General features: G+C 36.0%; 1 protein-coding gene across 4 annotated transcripts in view; it reads right to left on the bottom strand.

Annotated features, from left to right (window-relative positions):
* The window catches only part of LOC129398376 (zinc-regulated GTPase metalloprotein activator 1A-like), a 42,992-nt gene that overhangs the window by 3,599 nt on the left and 13,611 nt on the right, over positions 1–25,782 (bottom strand). For 2 of the 4 annotated variants that reach the window (XM_055115590.2, XM_063606143.1), the window contains 6 exons: positions 24,237–24,296; positions 22,667–22,704; positions 16,737–16,783; positions 14,968–15,054; positions 12,294–12,338; positions 7,618–8,306 (listed from right to left, as the gene is read on the bottom strand). In XM_055115590.2, coding sequence (XP_054971565.1) covers positions 8,003–8,306; positions 12,294–12,338; positions 14,968–15,054; positions 16,737–16,783; positions 22,667–22,704; positions 24,237–24,296 — 581 coding nt within the window. In that variant the 3' untranslated portion in view covers positions 7,618–8,002. Of the gene's footprint in view, positions 1–6,369; positions 6,427–7,617; positions 8,307–10,962; positions 11,001–12,293; positions 12,339–14,967; positions 15,055–16,736; positions 16,784–22,666; positions 22,705–24,236; positions 24,297–25,782 lie in introns of those variants that run through there. The other 2 variants (XM_055115591.2, XM_063606144.1) reach the window with 2 other exon arrangements.

Here is a 25,782-nt window from a genome sequence, read left to right as displayed (position 1 = left end):
GCGTGCGAGACGCAGAAGACAGGCGATTTCTCCATTTCCATCTGAGGTACCGGGTTCATCTCACTAGGGAGTGCCAGACAGTGGGCGCAGGTCAGTGGGTGCGTGCACCATCCACGAGCTGAAGCAGGGCGAGGCATTGCCTCACTTGGGAAGCGCAGGGGGTCAGGAAGTTCCCTTTCCTAGTCAAAGAAAGGGGTGACAGAGGGCACCTGGAAGATCGGGTCACTCCCACCCGAATACTGCGCTTTTCCGACGGGCTTAAAAAACGGCGCACCAGGAGATTGTGTCCCACACCTGGCTCGGAGGGTCCCACGCCCACGGAGTCTCGCTGATTGCTAGCACAGCAGTTTGAGATCAAACTGCAAGGCGGCAGCGAGGCTGGGGGATGGGCGTCCGCCATTGCCCAGGCTTGCTTAGGTAAACAAAGCAGCCAGGAAGCTCCAACTGGGTGGAGCCCACCACAGCTCAAGGAAGCGTGCCTGCCTTTGTAGGCTCCACCTCTGGGGGCAGGGCACAGACACACAAAAAGACAGTAGTAACCTCTGCAGACTTAAGTGTCCCTGTCTGACAGCTTTGAAGAGAGCAGTGGTTCTCCCAGCACGCAGCTGGAGATCTGAGAACGGGCAGACTGCCTCCTCAAGTGGGTCCCTGACCCCTGACCCCCGAGCAGCCTAACTGGGAGGCACCCCCTAGTAGAGGCAGGCTGACACCTCACACGGCCGGGTACTCCAACAGACCTGCAGCTGAAGGTCCTGTTAGAAGGAAAACTAACAAACAGAAAGGACATCCACACCAAAAACCCAGCTGTACATCACCATCATCAAAGACCAAAAGTAGATAAAACCACAAAGATGGGGAAAAAACAGAGCAGAAAAACTGGAAACTAAAAAACGGAGCGCCTCTCCTCCTCCAAAGGAACGCAGCTCCTCACCAGCAACGGAACAAAGCTGGATGGAGAATGACTTTGACGAGCTGAGAGAAGAAGGCTTCAGACAATCAAATTACTCCGAGCTACGGGAGGACATTCAAACCAAAGGCAAAGAAGTTGAAAACTTTGAAAAAAATTTAGAAGAATGTATAACTAGAATAACCAATACAGAGAAGTTCTTAAAGGAGCTGATGGAGCTGAAAACAAAGGCTCGAGAACTACGTGAAGAATGCAGAAGCCTCAGGAGCCGATGCGATCAACTGGAAGAAAGGGTATCAGCGATGGAAGATGAAATGAATGAAATGAAGCAAGAAGGGAAGTTTAGAGAAAAAAGAATAAAAAGAAACAAACAAAGCCTCCAAGAAATATGGGACTATGTGAAAAGACCAAATCTACGTCTGATTGGTGTACCTGAAAGTGACAGGGAGAATGGAACCAAGTTGGAAAACACTCTGCAGGATATTATCCAGGAGAACTTCCCCAATCTAGAAAGGCAGGCCAACATTCAGATTCAGGAAATACAGAGAATGCCACAAAGATACTCCTCGAGAAGAGCAACTCCAAGACACATAATTATCAGATTCACCAAAGTTGAAATGAAGGAAAAAATGTTAAGGGCAGCCAGAGAGAAAGGTCGGGTTACCCTCAAAGGGAAGCTCATCAGACTAACAGCGGATCTCTCGGCAGAAACCCTACAAGCCAGAAGACAGTGGGGGCCAATATTCAACATTCTTAAAGAGAAGAATTTTCAACCCAGAATTTCATATCCAGCCAAACTAAGCTTCATACGTGAAGGAGAAATAAAATACTTTACAGACAAGCAAATGCTGAGAGATTTTGTCACCACCAGGCCTGCCCTAAAAGAGCTCCTGAAGGAAGCGCTAAACATGGAAAGGAACAACCGGTACCAGCCGCTGCAAAATCATGCCAAAATGTAAAGACCATCGAGACTAGGAAGAAACTGACTCAACTAACGAGCAAAATAACCAGCTAACATCATAATGACAGGATCAAATTCACACATAACGATATTAACTTTAAATATAAATGGAGTAAATGCTCCAATTAAAAGACACAGACTGGCAAATTGGATAAAGAGTCAAGACCCATCAGTGTGCTGTATTCAGGAAACCCATCTCACATGCAGAGACACACATAGGCTCAAAATAAAGGGATGGAGGAAAATCTACCAAGCAAATGGAAAACAAAAAAAAGGCAGGGGTTGCAATCCTAGTCTCTGATAAAACAGACTTTAAACCAACAAAGATCAAAAGAGACAAAGAAGGCCATTACATAATGGTAAAGGGATCAATTCAACAAGAAGAGCTAACTATCCTAAATATATATGCACCCAATACAGGAGCACCCAGATTCATAAAGCAAGTCCTGAGTGACCTACAAAGAGACTTAGACTCCCACACAATAATAATGGGAGACTTTAACACCCCACTGTAAACATTAGACAGATCAATGAGACAGAAAGTCAACAAGGATACCCAGGAATTGAACTCAGCTCTGCACCAAGCAGACCTATTAGACATCTACAGAACTCTCCACCCCAAATCAACAGAATATATACATTCTTTTCAGCACCACACCACACCTATTCCAAAATTGACCACATACTTGGAAGTAAAGCTCTCCTCAGCAAATGTAAAAGAACAGAAATTATAACAAACTATCTCTCAGACCACAGTACAATCAAACTAGAACTCAGGATTAAGAATCTCACTCAAAACCACTCAACTACATGGAAACTGAACAACCTGCTCCTGAATGACTACTGGGTACATAACAAAATGAAGGCAGAAATAAAGATGTTCTTTGAAACCAATGAGAACAAAGACACAACATACCAGAATCTCTGGGACGCATTCAAAGCAGTGTGTAGAGGGAAATTTATAGCACTAAATGCCCACAAGAGAAAGCAGGAAAGGTCCAAAATTGACACTCTAACATCACAATTAAAAGAACTAGAAAAGCAAGAGCAAACACATTCAAAAGCTAGCAGAAGGCAAGAAATAACTAAAATCAGAGCAGAACTGAAGGAAATAGAGACACAAAAAACCCTTCAAAAAATTAATGAATCCAGGAGCTGGTTTTTTGAAAGGATCAACAAAATTGATAGACCACTAGCAAGACTAATAAAGAAAAAAAGAGAGAAGAATCAAATAGATGCAATAAAAAATGATAAAGGGGATATCACCACCGATCCCACAGAAATACAAACTACCATCAGAGAATACTAAAAACACCTCTACGCAAATAAACTAGAAAATCTAGAAGAAATGGATAAATTCCTTGACACATACACCCTCCAAAGACTAAACCAGGAAGAAGTTGAATCTCTGAATAGACCAATAACAGGAGCTGAAATTGTGGCAATAATCAATAGCTTACCAACCAAAAAGAGTCCAGGACCAGATAGATTCACAGCCGAATTCTACCAGAGGTACAAGGAGGAACTGGTACCATTCCTTCTGAAACTATTCCAATCAATAGAAAAAGAGGGAATCCTCCCTAACTCATTTGATGAGGCAAGCATCATCCTGATACCAAAGCCAGGCAGAGACACAACCAAAAAAGAGAATTTTAGACCAATATCCTTGATGAACATTGATGCAAAAATCCTCAATAAAATACTGGCAAACCGAATCCAGCAGCACATCAAAAAGCTTATCCACCATGATCAAGTGGGCTTCATCCCTGGGATGCAAGGCTGGTTCAATATATGCAAATCAATACATGTAATCCAGCATATAAACAGAACCAAAGACAAAAACCACATGATTATCTCAACAGATGCAGAAAAGGCCTTTGACAAAATTCAACAACCCTTCATGCTAAAAACTCTCAATAAATTAGGTATTGATGGGACGTATTTCAAAATAATAAGAGCTATCTATGACAAACCCACAGCCAATATCATACTGAATGGGCAAAAACTGGAAGCATTCCCTTTGAAAACTGGCACAAGACAGGGATGCCCTCTCTCACCGCTCCTATTCAACATAGTGTTGGAAGTTCTGGCCAGGGCAATCAGGCAGGAGAAGGAAATAAAGGGTATTCAATTAGGAAAAGAGGAAGTCAAATTGTCCCTGTTTGCAGACGACATGATTGTTTATCTAGAAAACCCCATCGTCTCAGCCCAAAATCTCCTTAAGCTGATAAGCAACTTCAGCAAAGTCTCAGGATACAAAATCAATGTTCAAAAATCACAAGCATTCTTATACACCAACAACAGACAAACAGAGAGCCAAATCATGAGTGAACTCCCATTCACAATTGCTTCAAAGAGAATAAAATACCTAGGAATCCAACTTACAAGGGATGTGAAGGACCTCTTCAAGGAGAACTACAAACCACTGCTCAAGGAAATAAAAGAGGATACAAACAAATGGAAGAACATTCCATGCTCATGGGTAGGAAGAATCAATATCCTGAAAATGGCCATACTACCCAAGGTAATTTACAGATTCAATGCCATCCCCATCAAGCTACCAATGACTTTCTTCACAGAATTGGAAAAAACTACTTTAAAGTTCATATGGAACCAAAAAAGAGCCCGCATTGCCAAGTCAATCCTAAGCCAAAAGAACAAAGCTGGAGGCATCACACTAGCTGACTTCAAACTATACTACAAGGCTACAGTAACCAAAACAGCATGGTACTGGTACCAAAACAGAGATATAGATCAATGGAACAGAACAGAGCCCTCAGAAATAACGCCACATATCTACAACTATCTGATCTTTGACAAACCTGACAAAAACAAGCAGTGGGGAAAGTATTCCCTATTTAACAAATGGTGCTGGGAAAACTGGCTAGCCATATGTAGAAAGCTGAAACTGGATCCCTTCCTTACACCTTATACAAAAATCAATTCAAGATGGACTAAAGACTTAAACGTTCGACCTAAAACCATAAAAACCCTAGAAGAAAACCTAGGCATCACCATTCAGGACATAGGCATGGGCAAGGACTTCATGTCTAAAACACCAAGAGCAATGGCAACGAAAGCCAAAATTGACAGATGGGATCTAATTAAACTAAACAGCTTCTGCACAGCAAAAGAAACTACCATCAGAGTGAACAGGCAACCTACAAAATGGGAGACAATTTTCACAACCTACTCATCTGACAAAGGGCTAATATCCAGAATCTACAATGAACCCAAACAAATTTACAAGAAAAAAACAAACAACCCCATCAAAAAGTGGGCGAAGGACATGAACAGACACTTCTCAAAAGAAGACATTTATGCAGCCAAAAAACACATGAAAAAATGCTCACCATCACTGGCCATTAGAGAAATGCAAATCAAAACCACAATGAGATACTATCTCACACCAGTTAGAATGGCAATCATTCAAAAGTCAGGAAACAACAGGTGCTGGAGAGGATGTGGAGAAATAGGAACACTTTTACACTGTTGGTGGGACTGTAAACTAGTTCAACCATTGTGGAAGTCAGTGTGGCGATTCCTCAGGGATCTAGAACTAGAAATACCATTTGACCCAGCCATCCTATTACTGGGTATATACCCTAAAGGACTATAAATCATGCTGCTATAAAGACACATGCACGCGTATGTTTATTGCGGCATTATTCACAATAGCAAAGACTTGGAACCAACCCAAATGTCCAACAATGATAGACTGGATTAAGAAAATGTGGCACATATACACCATGGAATACTATGCAGCCATAAAAAAGGATGAATTCATGTCCTTTGTAGGGACATGGATGAAATTGGAGATCATCATTCTCAGTAAACTATTGCAAGAACAAAAAACCAAACACCGCATATTCTCACTCATAGGTGGGAATTGAACAATGAGAACACATGGACACAGGAAGGGGAACATCACACTCTGGGGACTGTTGTGGGTTGGGTGGGGGGGAGGGATAGCATTGGGAGATATAACTAATGCTAGATGACGAGTTAGTGGGTGCAGCGCACCAGCATGGCACACGTATACATATGTAACTAACCTGCACATTGTGCACATGTACCCTACAACTTAAAGTATAATAATAATAAATAAAGAAATTTTTAAAAAACTCAAGAAAAAATAAAAAATAAAAAAATAAAGTGAAGAGAGTTATTTGTGTGAAAACGCTAAGCTAAAATTTTCTATGTATTTCATGCATTTTCTCATAGAAAGAGTATTAGACATAGTGTTTGGTGTAGAAGTGTTAACGATTAGCCTCTAAAGTTAACTATCATTTACACTATAATTTCTACAGGAAAATGCAATATGATTTCCAAACAACCAATTAGTAAAACTTCCAAGAATATACCTCATTAAGAATGGTCTTGTATGCCAAAGGAATGGCAGGAAGCTTAAATCATGGATGCAATTGTGCGAATCATTCCTGTTAACTATGGGGGAAAAAGGTACATAACAATAAAAGTAACCAAATTATACAAAACATACCTTATTCCAGAGAGACTATCAAAGGCATGAAGATCTAATACATTAGAGAGATCAACTCTAAAAGGAAGAAAACTAACGTGAGCAGTTGGAAATTCTGTGAAATACATCCAATTAATCAAGAAAAAAAAACTCTGACTCTTAAAAAATTTTACACATAAAATTCATAGAAGTGGGCAAATGGTGTAACATTTGAATCACAGTTGAATCAAGATTGAAAATTATTTGGTTATTACTTCAATGAATTAGGTTTTTTTTAAACTTTCAATTATCTTTTCAATCCTGAAATTTATGAGCTTTTCAAATACATTTTTATAGCTAAAAAATCAGCTAAAGAACAGAAACTTTTCCAAGCAGCTTATTACTCAAAAGATGAAACAAAAGAAATGACAAATAGAATTAACAAATAGGTACATTCCAGATACCTCTGCAATTTTTGTATTTCTTTTATACCCCCTCCCTTGATATAACATGTAATATAAAAATGAGGAGTCAAATAACCAATGTACAAAATATTAAGTTACTCTAGGACCCTGATCTTCACGTGATTTGATTTCATTCATTCAGAATGGGGCTGCATGTAGAAAGAAAATTCCCACCATCCGAATAGACATTATTTCTCTTAGAATTATTTAATGATAATTAAACTCATTTAATTGAATCAAATGATTCAAATCAGGTGAGAATAAATAACATATCACAATTAGCATTAGGTTTGGTTTAAATATAAAAAAGCAAATTTATAAAGACTGGTGATTGAGTTATAATTTTAACATAAGCCCAGAAAACCACAGAGGACAGGCCGGGCGCGGTGGCTCATGCCTGCAATCCCAGTACTTTGGGAGGCCGAGGCGGGCGGATCACAAGGTCAAGATCAAGACCATCCTGGCCATGGACAACGTGGTGAAACCCTGTCTCTACCAAAAATACAAAAATTAGCTGGGTGTGGTGGCATGCACCTGTAGTCCCAGCTACTCGGGAGGCTGCAGCAGGAGAATCATTTGAACCCAGGAAGTGGAGGTTGCAGTGAGCCGAGATTGCACCACTGCACTCCAGCCTGGCACAGAGTGAGACTCCGCCTCAAAAGGAAAAAAAAAAAAAAAGAACAGCAGAGGACAGTGATTTCTCATAATCAAAGCTAAGGTGAAGAAATATTTAAAGAAAATGACAAATGTATAGTTTCAAATTTAGATTCCAGAAGCTTGCCAAACATTTCTTAAATTTTCTTACAAGGAAAAAAAACATCATTGGTCAGATTCAAGATTTTTTTTTCTTTAATGCACAAACATATAAGAAAAAACATCTCCTTTATCTTAGGACTGACCAACTGTGCCTGCTTTCTTTATTCTCAACAGTCTATCACATACTCGCACTCGTGACAACAATACTGTGTTAGATTACGAATGCTTGTCTTGGCAAAAGAGAGACAAATTCCCATCTTATTACTCCAAAGTTCTATGTTAGTAGACTGTAACAGCAACTCAAATTCTGGGCATTTTAGATGTACAGAATTAGAAAAATGATCAAGCAAAGAAGCAAATGTTCTATGAAGAAATTTTTGAATATCAGTTTACACTAAAAGGCCAAAGTCTAATATTAAACATATTTCCTTTTTCACCCCCCACCCCTCCCCCCACTACTGAGCATATTTATATTGACAGGTCACAAACAAGGGGCATGGGGGCTCCACTTTGGGAGGCCAAGGTGGGCGGATCACTTTGAGGCCAGGAGTTTGACACCAACCTGGCCAAACCGTCTCTACTAAAAATACAAAAATTAGCTGGGTGTGGTGGTGCACACCTGTAATCCCAGCTACTTGGAGGGTGAAGCAGGAGAATCGCTTGAACCCAGGAGGCAGAGGTTTCAGTGAGCCGAGATCGCACCACCGCACTCCAACTTGGGGGACAGAGTGAGATTCTGTCTCAAACCAGAGTGAGATTCTGTCTCAAATAGATAAAAAACAAAATAAAAATAAAAATAAAAATAAACCAAATGAATGAAGTTTCCCTCCAAGTTTGTCATCTTCATCTTAGGAAATAGCTTAAAGTTTAATAAAGTTTACACATGCCAATTTTGTGAATATCAAATTCAACAGTTTGGAAACACAAGCTTCTAAATAAACTGTTTCACTGTGACAGTGTCCTTGAGAATACATGTCATCCTGAGGTAATTCTGCTTTATACTCAGATTCTTTCCATACTTCCAAAAAAGGATCAATATTAGACCTGTACAACAAATTACACTCTTTTACAGAAAATAATAAAATATCCAAGTCTCTCACCAAATTTTCAAAAAAGAGGAAAAGTGTAAGCTTCCAGATGAAAGTTTCTATAGCTTTCCCCAAATTTAGTACCACCATGAAAAAGAAATTCTTCACTCATTCAAGGCATACGACTAGAAAACTAATTTCCATGGCATCAAATTAATTTCCTCCTTTGGAGATAAAACCATGAGATCTTTTCCAAAGCATTAAAATCGCCAAGAAAAAAAAAAAGAAAAAAAAGACCATTACCAGCATTTTAAAACTGAGTAAGAGAATGAAGTAAACAAAAAAGGGAAAGAAAAAGCTTCAAAAGTTCGTTTTTCTCCTCATTTCTTGAACTCTCTATTCCAGAAGTACCTAATGTTTTTCTTAAAAGAGAGGCTTTCAATTTTTCCCTAGGTCTAAAGGCTGCTTTAAGTAGCCTAAGACCAAAGACAGGAGAGTGAAAACGAAGAGGGTTTTGGCTCTCCAAGGTGGGGGTGGAATTGCAGCTACTGCTTAGGGATATTTTCCAGTGGTCATCTCTTCAAACTCCAGTGAGTCTCACAAACAGGGTGCACCAGCCAATCCAAGTATCCAGTATCTACAATGCAAACTGTAGATACTATCCAAATTGACAGTAGATAGCTCAGTAAATAGCTGAGCAAACTGCAATGATAGCTCAGTCTTGAACTCTGGAAATAAATTTCCAAAAGCCTTCCCCAGTGGCACTTCAAACTCAAAAACGTTTACAAAACTAATCACATTTTCCAAACCTGCTTCCACCACTACCCGACCTGTTGCTCCTCCTTCCTGTATTTCCTATACCTCGGAGATTAGCCTCACATTGAATCTACCTCCCAAGAGTCATGTTGCTTTTAAAATCCTTCACTAACTCCTTGCTCCCTACAGAAGAAAATCCAAACTATGTATCATGGCATTCAAGACCCTTTGTGGTAAGTTCTCTATCTCTTCAGTCATACCACTTTTTCTGTGCTACATAATACCAAGTTTTCTAGCCATTCTAAAATATTCAAAGGTCCCTGGAATACAAAATCTTCCTTATACCTGGAAAGTTATCCCTACCCTACTCCATCTGTAAAAGCCTTATTCATTCTTTAAGACTCAGGTCAATGACTGCCTTCTCGGTCAATATTTTCCTGACTCTTTTTCAAGAAAAGTTGAGCAATCATTCCCTCTATTTTCCTATTATTATAGAACTCTGTGCTTTTAAAATTCTTGTATTAATATTAATATCTATTATGTTGCCTTTTTGTTTGTTTGCTTCTGTTTCCCCCCAATGACTGATCTCCTTAAAGGCAGAGTTTTTGCCTTATCCATTGCTTATATAGTCCTTAAAATGCTATGAAATGCATAGCAGGCAGTTTGTCAAATTAATTTAACTTATTATTGACCAGCTGTGTTTTGGTTTTCCTCTGTTCAGTCCACTTACATTTCTAAAAATTAAGAAAAAGTCTAGAGAAGATTAAAATGATACATCTTCTAACCTTTTACTCCTACTTCTGAAATCTATGTGGTTCACTAGTACTTCCATTTGCTACTAAATCAACTTAAGTCTTACCACTAAGACGATGCTACACACTATTCCTTTTCCTTACTCTTAACTACTCAAGGTGAGCCTTTTTCTACACATGCTTATAGCAGTTTATTGTCAGTACTTGTCGGCTACAAAATGGTAAAAAAATTTTAAAAAACAAAAAATAAAACAAAACTTCTATGAGAGTGACTTTGACTATTTTGTTAACCAAATCTCTGGGTTTTTTGTTTGTTTTTTTTTTTTTTTTTTTTTTGAGACAGAGTCTCGCTCTGTCACTCAGGCTGGAGTGCCGTGGTGCGATCTCAGCTCACTGCAAGCTCCGCCTCCCGGGTTCACGCCATTCTCCTGCCTCAGCCTCCTGAGTAGCTGGGACTACAGGCGCCCACCACCAGGCTCAGCTAATTTTTTGTATTTTTAGTAGAGATGGGGTTTTACAGTGTTAGCCAGGATGGTCTCCATCTCCTGACCTCGTGATCCGCCCACCTTGGCCTCCCAAAGTGCTGGGATTACAGGCATGAGCCACCGCGCCCAGCCCAAATCTCCAGTTTCTAAACTGGTAAGCTCAAGTTGCTATGCCTCAAGGAATTTGAGAGAATATTTAATGTAAGATTCAGGACCCAATAGTAAGAATTCTACTCAGGACATCTGATCTTCACTGAAAAGGATTCTAATCCAACTTCAGTCCTCATAGCAAGGAAGTACTCTTTCAGAAAGTCCCTAGATTCTCAGATGCATTGGCAAGCACCATACACTGAAGAACTCACAGAAGATTTTAGTCACTTGCTCACTCATCCACTTGAAGTAAGAAAAATCAATCACTGCATGTTTATTGTTCTATAATAAAGCAAATGTTAGAAATAAAAGTTAGAAATGTCAAACACACTAAATTGTTACATAATAAACTAATCAAGACACAACTTTTATTCAGGACATGGATATTTCTGAAATGAAAACAAAAGAAGAGAATTGACTTAAAATGTTTATAAATACGAATATTATGACAGAACCAAAGCTATTTATGAGCATTATTTTTAAAAGCTTGTTTAAGTATTATGCACTTTTCTGTGTGACATTTTGTAAAGCGGAGAAAAATTAAGGAGAAAGGAATTGTAGAACACTAACAGGAAGAGGACAGATACTGAGGAATGGCTCATGGTATAAGTGAGATTATCAGAGACTTTCTACAATGGAATTTGAAATGCAGGGAGCACATTTGGTGTATGGTTGTAGAGGACTTACACTAAGGGCATTCTTCTGCTACCTCTGCCAGCAGATGAGTGGCTCCTGAGAATGCATACCAAATTAATTCCCCAGCTGTTCACATGCATATAAGCAGCTGCTGCTGTTACTGCCTAATACTTTTATGGCAGTCTGTCAGCACCTCTAATCTCTGCCATAGCAGACAAGCCACTCACCTAAGGCCTCTGCTGTACTTCCAAAGAAAGAATTTCTCAAGTAGAGACTGAGTGGAACTAGACTGCCAGCTGTGAGCCTCAGAGCTCCTGGCTGCCTGTTGCTGAGTCTATCAGCTGCTGAGCCTTTCTCACCAAAAAAAAAGAGCTTAATAAAATAACCCTGCACAGAAATTTTCTGAAATTAAGATAACATTCAATGGAAAACAGAATTTAATCTACAGAAATACACTTCACAGATGTTTTAGGAACAGAACCTAGAGAAAATGAAAGTCAAAATTTAATAAAAGAATTTGTCAGGAACTTCAAGGTAAAGACTCCATGTATTTTTTGGCAACTATAAAACACTAAGAAGGCTTTTTAAATATTAAAAAGCCATTTAAACACTTCAAATTAAGATTCCTCAATATACTTCAGATTTCTGTACTGAGTTACCCTCTCGAGTGTTTGTAAGTCTTTTCTTCCTCATTAAGCAAACACTTACACAGTGTTATCATGGCTTTGTAATCTTAGTTTTGAAGACAGGCAAATGTACTAGCCAAATATGCCAAACTAACTTATTAAGAGCATTCCAAACAACATTTTGGATCCAATTCTTTTTAAATGCACTTAGATCTTTCTTATATCAGAATCAAGCATATTTGTCAATTACTTAATGTTTATTATTAATAACTAAAATGATTTGTTATTAATAGGAATAGCTTTTTTAAAGTACCTTGATCTTTGTGTTTCTAAGATTTGTCCTAGTCCATTTATGGATCTGAAATAAATAATAAATGAGGAAGACAAAGTTTAAAAGTAAAAATTAACTTTTTAAAAAAGTATACAAAGTATATTGTTTCTAAAACAGGAAATAAGCATACCCAAATACATCTGGAACCAGAAAATAATTAAAAACAGAAAAACAAAACTTGCTTTAAAAAATAATTATGATTTTCCTTCAAACAATAAATCACATATATTCCACTCATACATCAATAAAGCATATATGCAAAAATTCGCACAACTGTCCGATTAAGGGCTACTTTGTGGTTAATAAAAAGACGCTTCACTTTAGAAAAAATCATTCATAAATAGTCAGTTATCCTAGTGTTCTTAAAAATGAGTAGATACTCAAAATTTTTACGGTGGTCACTTTTTTCCTTAGGCATACATGGTAGAAATGGCTATATACACACTAAAAATAAAAACCTAGTTGTCAGTTGCTTTGTCCCCAGCCTGTCCATAGTATTCACAGTAATTCTAAGTCACACATCCCAGGTTCCTTTATAGAATAACCTCGTCAGTTCCCTAATTAGGCTCTCTACCCGTTATGCCTGTTCTCCCTCTTTTGATACTATAGAATATGGCTTTGTATGGCACCAAAAAGTACCAGTTAAATTCTTTTCAACACACTGTACACCTCATCTATTTATCTTTTCCATTGCCTATCATCAATCATCAATTCTCTATCATGAATTCAATTGTCTTTAGGGTTACTTACCCAAGATTCTTGCTACTTGTTCAAGTTTGTTCTCATGGGTAAGGCTTCCCACATATAATGATTCTGAGGCAAGTCTCTCCACTATTTTACAAAATTCTTAAATCTTCTTTTTTGAATACACTCTAGTCTGATGGCTAATTCCTCTCAAACATGTTTACCTTTTTTCACCTCCCCAAATATCATTCTGAGTCAGTCACAAGTCTGATATAAAGGGAGGGTAAAAGCCAAAAGGGTGTGTAATTTATCAAATTGCTTCTTCCAAATTCATTTCTAGTACTGTTAACAAGCTGGCTAATAATCAATATTGTCAGTGTCAGAGATTTAGCTTAGGTCTCTATAAGGATATAAAAGTCAAGTAATAATGATCATTCCTTTTATGCCAAAAACGTTTGCTAAATAGATTGTGTTCTTCTTAGCAATCACAATGGTGCACAAGATTTATGAAGAGAAACAAGATTAGAAGACCAGTGTCAAAAAATGTAAAAGCAATCTTCATTCATCACTTTCTCCTTTTCAAAATCAGCCATCTTTTTCTTTCTTCCCTTTTTTACTATACCTTGAACTTACTATGTAAGCTAAGAAAAAAAATTACATAATATAGCTAACAGAGCACTTACTATGTGTCAGCACTGTGCAAAGTTTACCAACATTGTCTCATGTAATACTCAAAGCAAACTTATGATAGGCATTATGCCTTTTACAGAGGAGGCTTTAAAAGGGTAAATAAGCTCCCTAAGAAGACAATGAGAAACAGACCAAGGATTAGAACCCAAGCAGATTCCAAGGTCTGTGATCTTTAACACTACGCAACAAGACCTACCCTCCACGTGGAGACATTATATTTTTTTATAGTAAAGTTTAAGGACATTACTATTAAAATAAGATGAAATATGTGGAAAAAATATGAATTTCTTTCTTCCACAATCATTAATCATGGCAAATAATCTCCTAATGAGCCTTACCTTTATTGATTCAATTTATAATATATACTATATGAACTGAGATGACAGATTCAAAATCTAATGTCAGTAGAACTTATAAATACTAAGAATAGTAATTTTGAGCCATCACGCTCAAAGCATTGTACACATTAAACATAACGAATAATAATAGCTACCGAATGTCTCTCTGTATAGGGCTTTTATTAGTTCAGGTCTTACAAAATAATTCAAAACAAAGCCCCTGAACTATAACCTCATTTGAAAAGTCCATCTTTGTTTTCAAAAGGAATGGGAGTCTCCAGAACAGTCAGCAAAATGACTGTTAGCACGTATTTGAGCATCATTCATATTGTCCTGATTGTCCTATGCTGATCAGCCTTGGCTATGGACAAAGAAGATATTAAAGCAAGCTGGATGACAAGGCATGGTTGACAGTTAAGGAAGATGAAGTCAACAAGAGTTCAGAGAAAACTGAGACCACTTGAGTCAGGGAAGACTTCACATAGGAAGTGGGGAGAGACAGAATAGGCTCTATAGAATAAATTTAAAAAAAAAAAACAGAACAAGAAAGAACTCAGGGATTGGCAGAGTGAGAATACATTATGAGTAAAGACAGGAACTGACAGGATGCATCCATGGGAAAGTGAATTAACCATCCTGGGTAAAGTTAGGGAAGATTGACATTAGGAAAGAGTCAAAGAGAAGACAGGAAAAGAAAGATGGAGTGAGAAGACCCTGAATATCAGTCTATTAACTGTGAACTATATTCTGCAAGCACTGGGGACTAATTTTATGTATTACCATTTATATAACAATTAGCCATCAACAATATATGTGATTCCCTAACGTTCTTGAAGCAGGTCAACCTTATACCTTAAGTTTCTACAGGGCAACAATCAGAGTAAAAAATATTCTGTGTATACAATATGGATCTGTAGGCACTTAACACACTTATCATTTTGTACCTAATTGTCGTTCTTAATTTCTTTACATCTTCTTCTGGCACCAAGTCTGTTTTATTAATGAGAATGATATCTGCCAAAGCAACTTGCCTAAAATAGCAAACAAAAAGAAATGTTAAGAAATTTTAAATAATATACACGCATGCAGATTAATACATCAAAAGAGAAATGTTAACAAATTAAAAATAAATAAAAACACCTCACGTAGATCAATATATCAGTTAAGAATTATATAGTGCTCTATAGGAGTGATTCAGTTTACTCCTAATCCGCTAATTTTTCAATGTGAATGAATTGTATTCATTACTATGCAAGTTCAGATTTCACATTACCCATTCGCAAAGTATTTACTAAGTTCTGTTACTTGCTACTCTTGTGCTACAAAGATAAGTCTCAAAAAGTTTACAATCAAAAGGATGATTTTAAACTCATAATTTTCTTTGTGAAGAAAAGCATAAAATTCAGATATCCAATATGGTAAAAAGAAGAAGAGTTTACCTACTAAAATACTGTAATATTTACCAAAATTTTCAAAGAAATAGAATAACTTCACTTAATACTAAAAACTGTATTAAACAGGTTTTTTAAAACTATACTTCAGAGCTGGGCATGGTAGAGCACACCTGTAGTCCTGGCTACTTAGGAGGCTGAGGAGGGAGGATCCCTTAAGCCCAGGAGTTCAAGTCCAACCTGGGCAACATAGCAAGACTCCATTTCTTAAAAAAAATAAGCTATACTTCAGAAGATATATCAGGATATTGCCCATATGTCTTCTTTATCACTATAAATATACTGTATATTATCTCTGTAAAGAATCCAGTTGACTGAATGCTAGATAACAAAGTAGATGATAATAATCAGAAGCTCTATTTTCTATTAACAGGATAGTAAAACTGGAAATTCTTTCAATTTTCCTCAATTATTCAGGGTCTTATGCTTTATCTCAAAGAATACAACTAAATTCTCAAAACTAAATTAACTTTAGTTCACTGAAAGAGCAGGTTTCAACAGTATGTACATCACAAATCCAATTTGGCTATTTTCTATTTGGCTTATTTATATTTTCTATAATAACCATATTTTCATAAGGAAAAAAGTTATAAAAATACTTAAGTTCAGCCAGGCGCAGTGGATTCATGCCTGTAATCCCAGCACTTTGGGAGGCCGAGGCGGGTGGATCACCTGAGGTCAGGAGCTCGAGACCAGCCTGGCCAACATGGTGAAACCCCATCTCTACTAAAAAAAAATAAAATAAAATAAAACAAATTTTAAAAAAATGCAAAAATTAGCTGGGCATGGTGGCGGGTGCCTGTAATCCCAGCTACTTGGGAGGCTGAGGCAGGAGAATCGCTTGAACCTGGGAGGCAGAGGTTGCAGTGAGCCTGCACTTCAGCCTGGGTGACAGAGTGAGATTCTGTCTCAAAAAAAAATTATTATTATTATTATACATATATATATATATAAAATCTTCAATCCCAAAGAAATTGTATGACAAGAAAATATTTTTAAATGTTAATATTTCCCGAGTTCCTCAAAATTACAGAACTCCTGTGTTCAGCATTCACTTTATGCTACGACAAAAATGACTTTAAGTAAAAGTTCAGTTATGAGATCATTATAAATAGATAGCAATAATTCAACTAAGGGAAAAAAAGAAAATAAATTTTCCTTGACTATGTTTTAAATTTTCTTAGTTTGTTTTTGGTTTTCATCTTAGTGATTTTTCTCTTTACAATTAGCCAGCAATCAATATATACTTTAAATATGAATACCTAGTAGCTTCATTGATAAGGCCATCAGGTTTCTCTTCTGTTAAATGCTAAACAAAAAAAAGTTTGAATAAAGTTACTATAATACAATAAAAAATCTAATGTCAACACAAAGGATTTTACTTTAGAGACATTTTCTTGCATCTAATAAAAACTTCAACATGTTCTGTTACTGAATACACAAATCCAAAACTAACTTTTCTAGCTGAAAGCATTTTTCTTCCCCATTTGCAATTTTTTTCTACAAGTGAACCTGTGGGGTTTTATACGGGGAGGAAGAGCGCTTAGGATTTCATACTCCTGACCTTTTCTTTTACTTAAAAGGAAAACCCCTTTGATTCACATAATGTCATAAAAACATAGAAGATTACAGTTCAGATTTTAGGTATTTTCCTTCTTACAAAACTGTTCTGGTTCTAAATATTCATTATTACTTATTTTTAAAAAAGGATAACCACTGAAATATACTTTCTTAGAATCTAATATACTTCCCTTCACACCAAACCCCCATATTAGAATCTAAAATACTTCCCTACACCCCAGCCCACAATCATGCACCACGTGAACTCAGTACTAGGCCTTTCAAACACCCTAGAAACAAATAAGTGGTGGGAAGGCTGATTCAGCCCTGATTCTAGCCTAAAAGCAGTTTATCATTTAGAAACCTATACTTGCTAATCTGGCCTCTCAGTGCAACTGTTTATTTTACTGACCTCTCCAGAGTCAGGCTAACTCCAAAAAATATTTTGACACTGACTTAGAGCCCAAGTGGTAGTTTTCATCTCTCTGGAGGCAAGTTTTGTTGTCTGTTTTTTTTTCCCCCCCTCATAATCCTGTTTACATCCCTAACATCATCAACATCACAAGCTTCTTCTCTGGGAAATTACACTTTTACCCTCATTACCTCAAACCTCAATAGAGGTTCCCTGTCACAATAAAAAGCTGGCTACTGAGGTTTAGAGGCAACTAGATTATAGTAATACTCTATATTTGAAGCCAACTTTACAAATGAATTAAATCCTTGAATCTAACTTTATAAATTATATACATTTTTCTCATTTAGCTTTCATAATAATTATGGGAGATGGCTATTTTCATTTATAAAGGAAGAAACTAAATCTAACACCCTCATCATCACAGGATACTATATTTTATATACAATCACAGGGACTTTTTTTTTAATTGAACACACACCCATCAAGTAAAATGAACATAATTTTAAAGTCTTTGTGAAATCTTTTATGCCACATAAAATCAGTCTGTGTACAATGCTACACAAATGTCAATAACCATATATCAGAGCCAAACCAGTTTCATAATTCACGGGGAGATGATCATTAGGGGTATCTGAATAGTTTGGAACCTCAGAGCAAGCAGGTAATAATTTTATTTAACAAGCTTGATTAGGTCTATAGAAGAAACATTTTTTCCTTCTAAAAGTTCAGCAAATTCTATTTTGAGGAAAACAAAACTGAAATAAAATCATGGCAATGATACTTCTACTTCAGGCAAAATCTTGTTCAATTCAACTGCAGATCCACTCTGCAATTATTGAAGTCACAGAACTTGACAAGTATTGTATCAAAAATCATTCCATGCCAAAAGATCAAGTTTAATATTTTTTTCATAATTCATCTTGGCCTGAGGCTACAACAAGTCCTATTGTTATATACTCTGCCTCTAGAGAATGAGGCTGCTAACAGACCTTGGAATGGTGCCTGGCACAAAGGCTCAAGACATATTTGTTGAATGAATTGTAATTAACACCTCCTGTTGTGGGGATACATAAAAGATGTTACATGAAAAATGCCATCTAACATGCAGCAACAAATCTCTTCCCATTAAGCAGTAAATCTACTTAACAATGATATATTTTTGGCAAGGCATCTGCCTCTGAATGATCCTATAGTACTGAAAATTCTTTTTAAACTGAAATATTTTTCAAGATATTATATTATTGACCTTATGAAAGCTTTTTTAACATATGAAATTGGGGTTATTTGGCTATGAGTTTGTGAGGCATAAAAATGATATGACAGAAGAATTACAGATTTGTTTTTGCATTTCCATGCCTAAATGTAACTAATACAATGTTAGTTTCACAAGGTAATGTGCAATGTTTTAAATGCATTTACCTCTCCAAAATATTAGAATTCTTCACTCAAAGCTAACAGTGGTAGACTAACGTTTTACTACTTCCAGGCAGTCAGAAAGTATCAAATATAAAAATAAATGAAAATCACCCCAAATGAGAGCCTGCCAATATTTACAGCTGTATTAAAATTATATGTAATCATATATAATTATAGCAGAAGAGATAAATGTCCTCTTCTATGCCCATAGGAAAGCTATACAAACATTTTAAAAAATAAGTGCATATTAACATTTATTTTCTTTAGACATCAGCCCTGCATTTCCCTCATGTGACTTCCTACCTTCCCAAGTCAAACTCTGCAAAAAGTATAAAATCAATGTCTTCTATTCAAAAGAACATTCTCCAATAATACATTATATACCATTTGGTCATTAAGTCAGATGACTTTCATTTATAAAATAAAACAAAATGGAAATTTTGGCATTCTATTCCACCTGTATAAGTGAAGAAAAAATTTTTGCAAAATATTTTTTAAATATTTTATACTACATAGATGTCCAAAGTATTCCTTATCTCTGCTTAACAACTATGGCTTTTGCTTATATATCAAAAAAGACAAAAATAATTTTGATACTAATTAATCCAACATATTCAAAAGGCTAAGGATCAAAACCCCAATTTAACTTACCACAAGAAACAAAGGAAATTAAAGGGGAGTGGTGTGAGATGTTGGTCAAAGAATACAAAGTTTGTTATACAAGATGCATAAGTCATGGAGAGCTAATTACAGCATGATGACTGTAGTTAATTCTATTGTATACTTGAATCTGCTAAAACATAGATCTTAATTGTTCTTACCACCCCCTCTCAAAAAAATAGCAATGTGAGGTGATGGATAGGTTAACTAGCTCGATTGTTTTATATTTCACACATTGTATACCTTAAATATATATAATTCTTACTTGTCAATTATACCTCAATAAAGCTGGGGGGGTTAGGGAGAGAAACAAAGGAACTCTCTGAAATAACACCACTGTAGACCTAAATTCATGAAGGGCTATAGGGTGTCCTTTTCTGCAGAAAGAAAGAAAGAAGCAGGACCGAAAAAAGAGAAAGAAAGAAAAGAAAAAACTATCTTAAAACCCACTGGCTATGAAAGAACACTGCTGTTGACCAGAGTGGAAATAAATCTAGTGTCAAAGACGTCTGGTGTCATTTTTAAAAAGCAGCAGCAGGAACTATTTCTTTCAAATGGATTGGTTACAGATGTAACACTATTTTAGTTTTTAAAAAATTATTGCATAATGTCAGTCTATTTATTGTTCTGATCTTTTCCAAGCTAACTGTTTTCTGACTGAATTGTTTCAACAGATTGTGCAATATAACAGAGGAACCAAGAAGAAACCTCTCACTTGACCTTCTCTGGGTAACTTCATTCATTGCTTCTATTGCATTAAATGCTGTCACATTTGTGGAACTGAAAAGAACAATGTCAGTAGCCTGGGTGTCAAGTCCTGAGAATAGAGAGCTGTCATTTTAAGTTGTCCAATTCTTTGCCTATGATTAAAAAATGAATATTTCAGATCAATGGGTGACAATCCTATTAGCATGATACCCCATGATATCAATTACCACTTCAGTTTCAATTTGGCTGGCTGGCCACAGGGTACCATTTCTCAAATTTACTTGTGATGGGCTGGCTCTGTGAAGCATGACATTCTTAAATTGCTGCCCATTATCCAAGTGTCATTACTTGTACTGCCTCAGAATTCTCTGAATCACAAGCAGCTACTGAGGTCAAGCTTTGCAACCAGAGGAATTGGACAAGTTGGAAAATTCTTTATATCAAGGCAAAGTTATTTATCTGGCATCCGACTTAGAAAATCTAAAGTTTCCATTATCCTGACAGTGTGTCAGTTTTGTGTAGGTATACTGATTTAATAATTTAAGAGGTTTTATCAAGGTAGCAGGAGGTTAAACGTTTACTGTGTTTGCATTATTCAGAATGTTGCTTTGTTTTTTTGGCCTCTATCATGCTGATAATAGATTCTATTTAACTCTTCTCCATACCCAACTATACATATAAAATTATTCCTATAATCATAAAATACATAAACAGTTTGACTTTTGGCATGGCATTTTCAGTCTATCAAAATAAAAAAAAATGTCTTAGCAGTTATCTGTCACATAGGTATATCAAATTTTGTAATAAATTTATGGAAGAGGTAGATTCAAACATGCCTATAATAAACATTCAAAATGAATAATTTGGGGCTTTTTTGCTACCTCCATAAGCATTTTGCAAGAAATATGATTTCCAACAGTCATTGGAATTTTTCTGCGTGAAACTGTAATACTGTATTTGGGATCATTCTTTGATTCTTAAATTATATTCATAAATTCATAAATTGAGATTTTAAACTCTAAAAAAGGAGTTTTCTTCCAAACTTTTCAAATTAGGGCACTCTATCAACGAGGGAGAGAAGACCCAGTGAAGAGGTATTGGTAGCTATTTGACAAACCTGACATATCCCCTTAGAGCATAATTTCAGCAAAGATTTGGGGAAAAAAAAGCAAACTTAAACATTAACAAGTTCAGGCCGGGCGTGGTGGCTCATGCCTGTAATCCCAGCACTTTGGGAGGCCGAGGCAGGTGGATCACTTGAGGTCAGGAGTTCATGACCAGGCTGGTCAACATGGTAAAATCCGGTCTCTACTAAAAATACAAAATTAGCTGGGCATGGTGGTGTGCACCTGTAATCCCAGATACTCAGGAGGCTGAGACAAGGGAATCGCTTGAACCTGGGAGGTGGAGGTTGCAGTGAGCCAAGATGGTGCCACTGCACTCCAGCCTGGGCAACAGAGTGAGACTCTGTCTCAAAAAAAAAAAAAAATTAACACGTTCAGATATGAGGTTGGATACAAAACAGACACTAATTTTTAAACACTGAATTTAAACTTCTAAGAACTTACTGCTTTGGGCCCTATCCATATGCTCAGATTGGGAACGGGTCAGTGGGTGGGATGATTTCATTCTCTTCTGCCTTTAGTGGTATTTCACTTGGGAAGTTGAGAAACATCATTTTACTGTATGTAACAACATACTTTTAAAGATCTTACTAAATGCATTTTATAAATTAAACCTCATTTAAATGCATTCTAGGACCTTAGAAGTTAACAAAAACATTCATAGCAGGATGTCTTTTACACTTGATCTCAGCCAAAAGACCAAGAAGTGATGCAAGATGCCTTTTAATGGAGAGAGTCTTCTTACTAATCCTATGTGTATATCCTGATTTTCTTCGATATGTACTTTTTAAATTTTAAGTTCCAGGGTACATGCTCGGGATGTGCAGGTTTGTTACATCGGTAAACAGGTGCCATGGTGGTTTCCTGCACCTATTAACCCATCACCTAGGTCTTCAATATTTTTTAAAAACTCATTTCCAGTGTGTGTTTAATAGTAATTTAACAAGAAAAATAAGATCTCAGATGCTTTATCAAGCTCAGCTTCTTCTATGGAACAGAAAAACTTACCAATATTGGGGTTGAATCCTTGTGAAGAGTTATACATACCAAACTCTATCCTAACCCCATATGCTTATTACAAATTATAATTCCAAATTTTATCACCAACTCAAACTCAGAGTAATAGAAAAGAAATATTTAACACAAACTAATAATTAAAACACAAATTTCACCTATTGTTCAGGATATCTTTTTGAGAAAGGTTTTTGTTAAAGAAAATTTCAGATACAAACATAAAGAAAATTAAACAATCAATCCCCATATTCCCAGCTCTCAATAATGAGCCACTCATAGCAATCTTTCAACTTACTTTTAATCCATATTTTGAATCCACAATAGTTATGATACCTACAAAGGAAAAAACATTTTAATCACTTTTTAAAAAGAATGTTTATTAATATTTATGCAACCATACTTCAGAATGAAAATTAAAACTAACCTATTTCAGTTCACAAATACTACTCAATAAAACAATGTACTGTTTTTTTCTCTTGCCAGTGCTGCCATTTAATTAAATTCCAGTAATAAGTCAATGTGTTTCATGAGTGGCTAGCACTACTTTAAGGCACTAGAGAAGATATAAAACAAATAAAAATGTTAAATTAAATAAATAAGAAAATAAGATTTCCTTGGCACTGAAAAAGCTTACAATCCAAAATATAAGTCAAATTTCATAACATAGTCAAATGTGATAAGTACATAAGACAGGTTATTTCTAGTTTATTTTCACATAATCAAAATCAAGACTTTTCTTAAGATTTAAATTATTGCCTAAAGAATGAGACATCTTAAGGTATCATTCCTAACATCTCTCACCAAATCCAAATCCAACTCATAAATGTTTTACATAACATATGCCTAAGTTTCCAAACTACCAATTCATTTTGCAATCTCTGAATATATGCTGATAACAAAAGAATGAGTTTAATTATGCCTAAGGAATTCAACCAGTTACCCGCCACATATATTAGAGCTCAATGATGGGGCCCAGCTTAATAATTCTTAAATTTCTTAATGATTATTACTTTTGAAAAAGTAAAAAATTTCGACTGGTTTTTAAAAAGGTGAAAAAGGGAAAGAGAAAGGGAGAAAACATAGTTGCTTAACTAAGAAAGTTTCTAATATATTTTCAATGAAGGCATGTCATTGCCCAAAAGTGTTCAGGTAAATAAAGTAAGGGAGGAGTGTTTAATTCTTATCTTCAAGAGAAAATAAAAGCAAAAATATGATCCTCATATTGCCTGGCGGATTAAAATAAAAGGCTCTAACATTATATTAAGGGCATAAATCAAACAACAGAGGATACAGAAAACCTACAAAGCATTTTTTTTTTTTTTAAAGAAAACCTTAGTGGAAGCACTAAATTCGAAGTTGAGTGACATCGAGTTCCACCACTGTCTGGGGTTTTTTAATCTATATGAACAAAGATTTCATCATTAAACTAAAGTGTGAAAAGAACAACAATGCAAGGAATTAAAGTTATAATATGAATGAACAACAATAAGCTTAACCATAAAGATTTTACTTAAAAACAAAAGAGGCAGGGTGTGGTGGCTCATGCCTGTAATCCCAGCACTTTGGGAGGCCGAGGCTGGCGGATCACCTGAAGTCAGGGGTTCAAGACCAGTCAGGCCAACATGGCGAAACCCCGTCTCTACTAAAAATCCAAAAATTAGCCAGGTACGATGGTGCACGCCTGTAGTCCCAGCTACTCGGGAGGCTGAGGCAGGAGAATCACTTGAACCCAGGAGGTAAAAGTTGCAGTGAGCCGAGATCATGCCACTGCACTCCATGCACTCCAGTCTGGGCAACAAAGTGAGACTCTGTCTCAGAAAAAAAAAAAAACAAGAAAGATAAAAGAAAACTGTTTTTTAACTTACCATCAAGGTAAATATCACTCCCTAATTCAGCATCAACCCAAAACACAGAAGCCACTGCACCTGAAAATATATAATATTCATCAAATAAAAATATTTCTTCACACTGAGAAACATGATTCTATCCATGTTTTAATTTGCCCTGATAAAACTAACAGGTAAACAGATATATCTTCTTATGGAAATTATAGTGATAGAACCTTTAACTATTTATAGCAAAAGGGAATTATAGTGACAGAACCTTTTACTATTTATACCCATTCCATTTCCATCTCTCGTTATTTCCTTTAAAAAAGACCAATTCTAACCACATATAAACAAAACATCATTCTTCTACCAATGCCATAATAATTTAATTAACAGATATTATCAAACAATTTGAGCAGTATGGCTTTGTGCACATCAGACTTATTTTTATTTTCTCACCTCTTTAATATGATAATCATTCAATCATAAATAGTGAATTATCACTCTAAAGGAAAAGGAAAACAAAACATAGATAATTCCAAAATCACTTGCCCAAAAAAAATTTACTTGCAATCTGTGTAGAACTAGAAGTAAAATTATATACTCTATGGCATTACTAATTATTTCTCACACTATTTATTTAGTACTGTATAAAACCTGGGTCTTAGGAAAAATTTTTCCTAAATAATAAATTAAAACTTGCTTTTGACAGAAATTGGTTCAGTACCAAACCACATACCCTGATTAGTATGCCACAACGCAAGAAAAAGAAAACCGACAGCAAGGAAAGTATTTGATTTTTGAAAGCATCACAGGCCCAGTTAGTGACAGGGCTGTCTAAAAGAATGAGTGTAGGAGAAAAACAAGGATAATCAAACTCATTCCAACGTCTAAAGCTGTCCACCTACTCTGACAAGATGTGGTCCCCCAAGCATCACTCGGTGTCAACAATGAAATACCTGTCAGCTGTTTACAGTGATTACTCATGCAAGATATAGCAAGGGCCACAAGATCTAATGGTTTCCTGATACCTATTGACTTTTTTCCCAAAAACTTAATAGTTTTCCAATTTGACTCAAATAGGATTTGTGAGTAACAGGGGCTGAATCAATGTCCGTTCTTTTCAAGGAAATTACTTTACCATGACGATTATTTAACTTAGAACTGGAGAGTGTCAGTCTCCAAAACGGGAAACAACTGAATTGCCAATAAGAATTTTGTTCACTTTCTTGGCTAAAACATGATTTTAATTAATGAGGGGGAAAATTAAACCTACTGTATCACTACTCCAAACAATAAGTCATTTAAAAAAGCATGAATTTTTTCACTCAGTAAAATATCTAACATACATAAATCATTTTGTAATTTTTAAAAATTCATTGATTTTTATTCCAATAAATAGTTTACAAATCCTACTGTTAATATTTGCCTCTTAAGTTGAAATGCAAGAGTATATTAATGCTTTATTCTAAAACTGGTATTTATCTTTGATATAATACTTGCCAGACTACATGAGAAAGATCTATTTAAAATTTGGATGTAGGTATTTAGGAGGAGTAAAGATGAATGAACAAAATTGATC

This window comes from Pan paniscus, chromosome 6, assembly GCF_029289425.2.
Source record: "Pan paniscus chromosome 6, NHGRI_mPanPan1-v2.0_pri, whole genome shotgun sequence".
Taxonomy (NCBI): Eukaryota; Metazoa; Chordata; class Mammalia; order Primates; family Hominidae; genus Pan; species Pan paniscus.
Note: the sequence above shows the minus strand (reverse complement) of the source record. Positions and strands in the feature narration are given on the sequence as shown.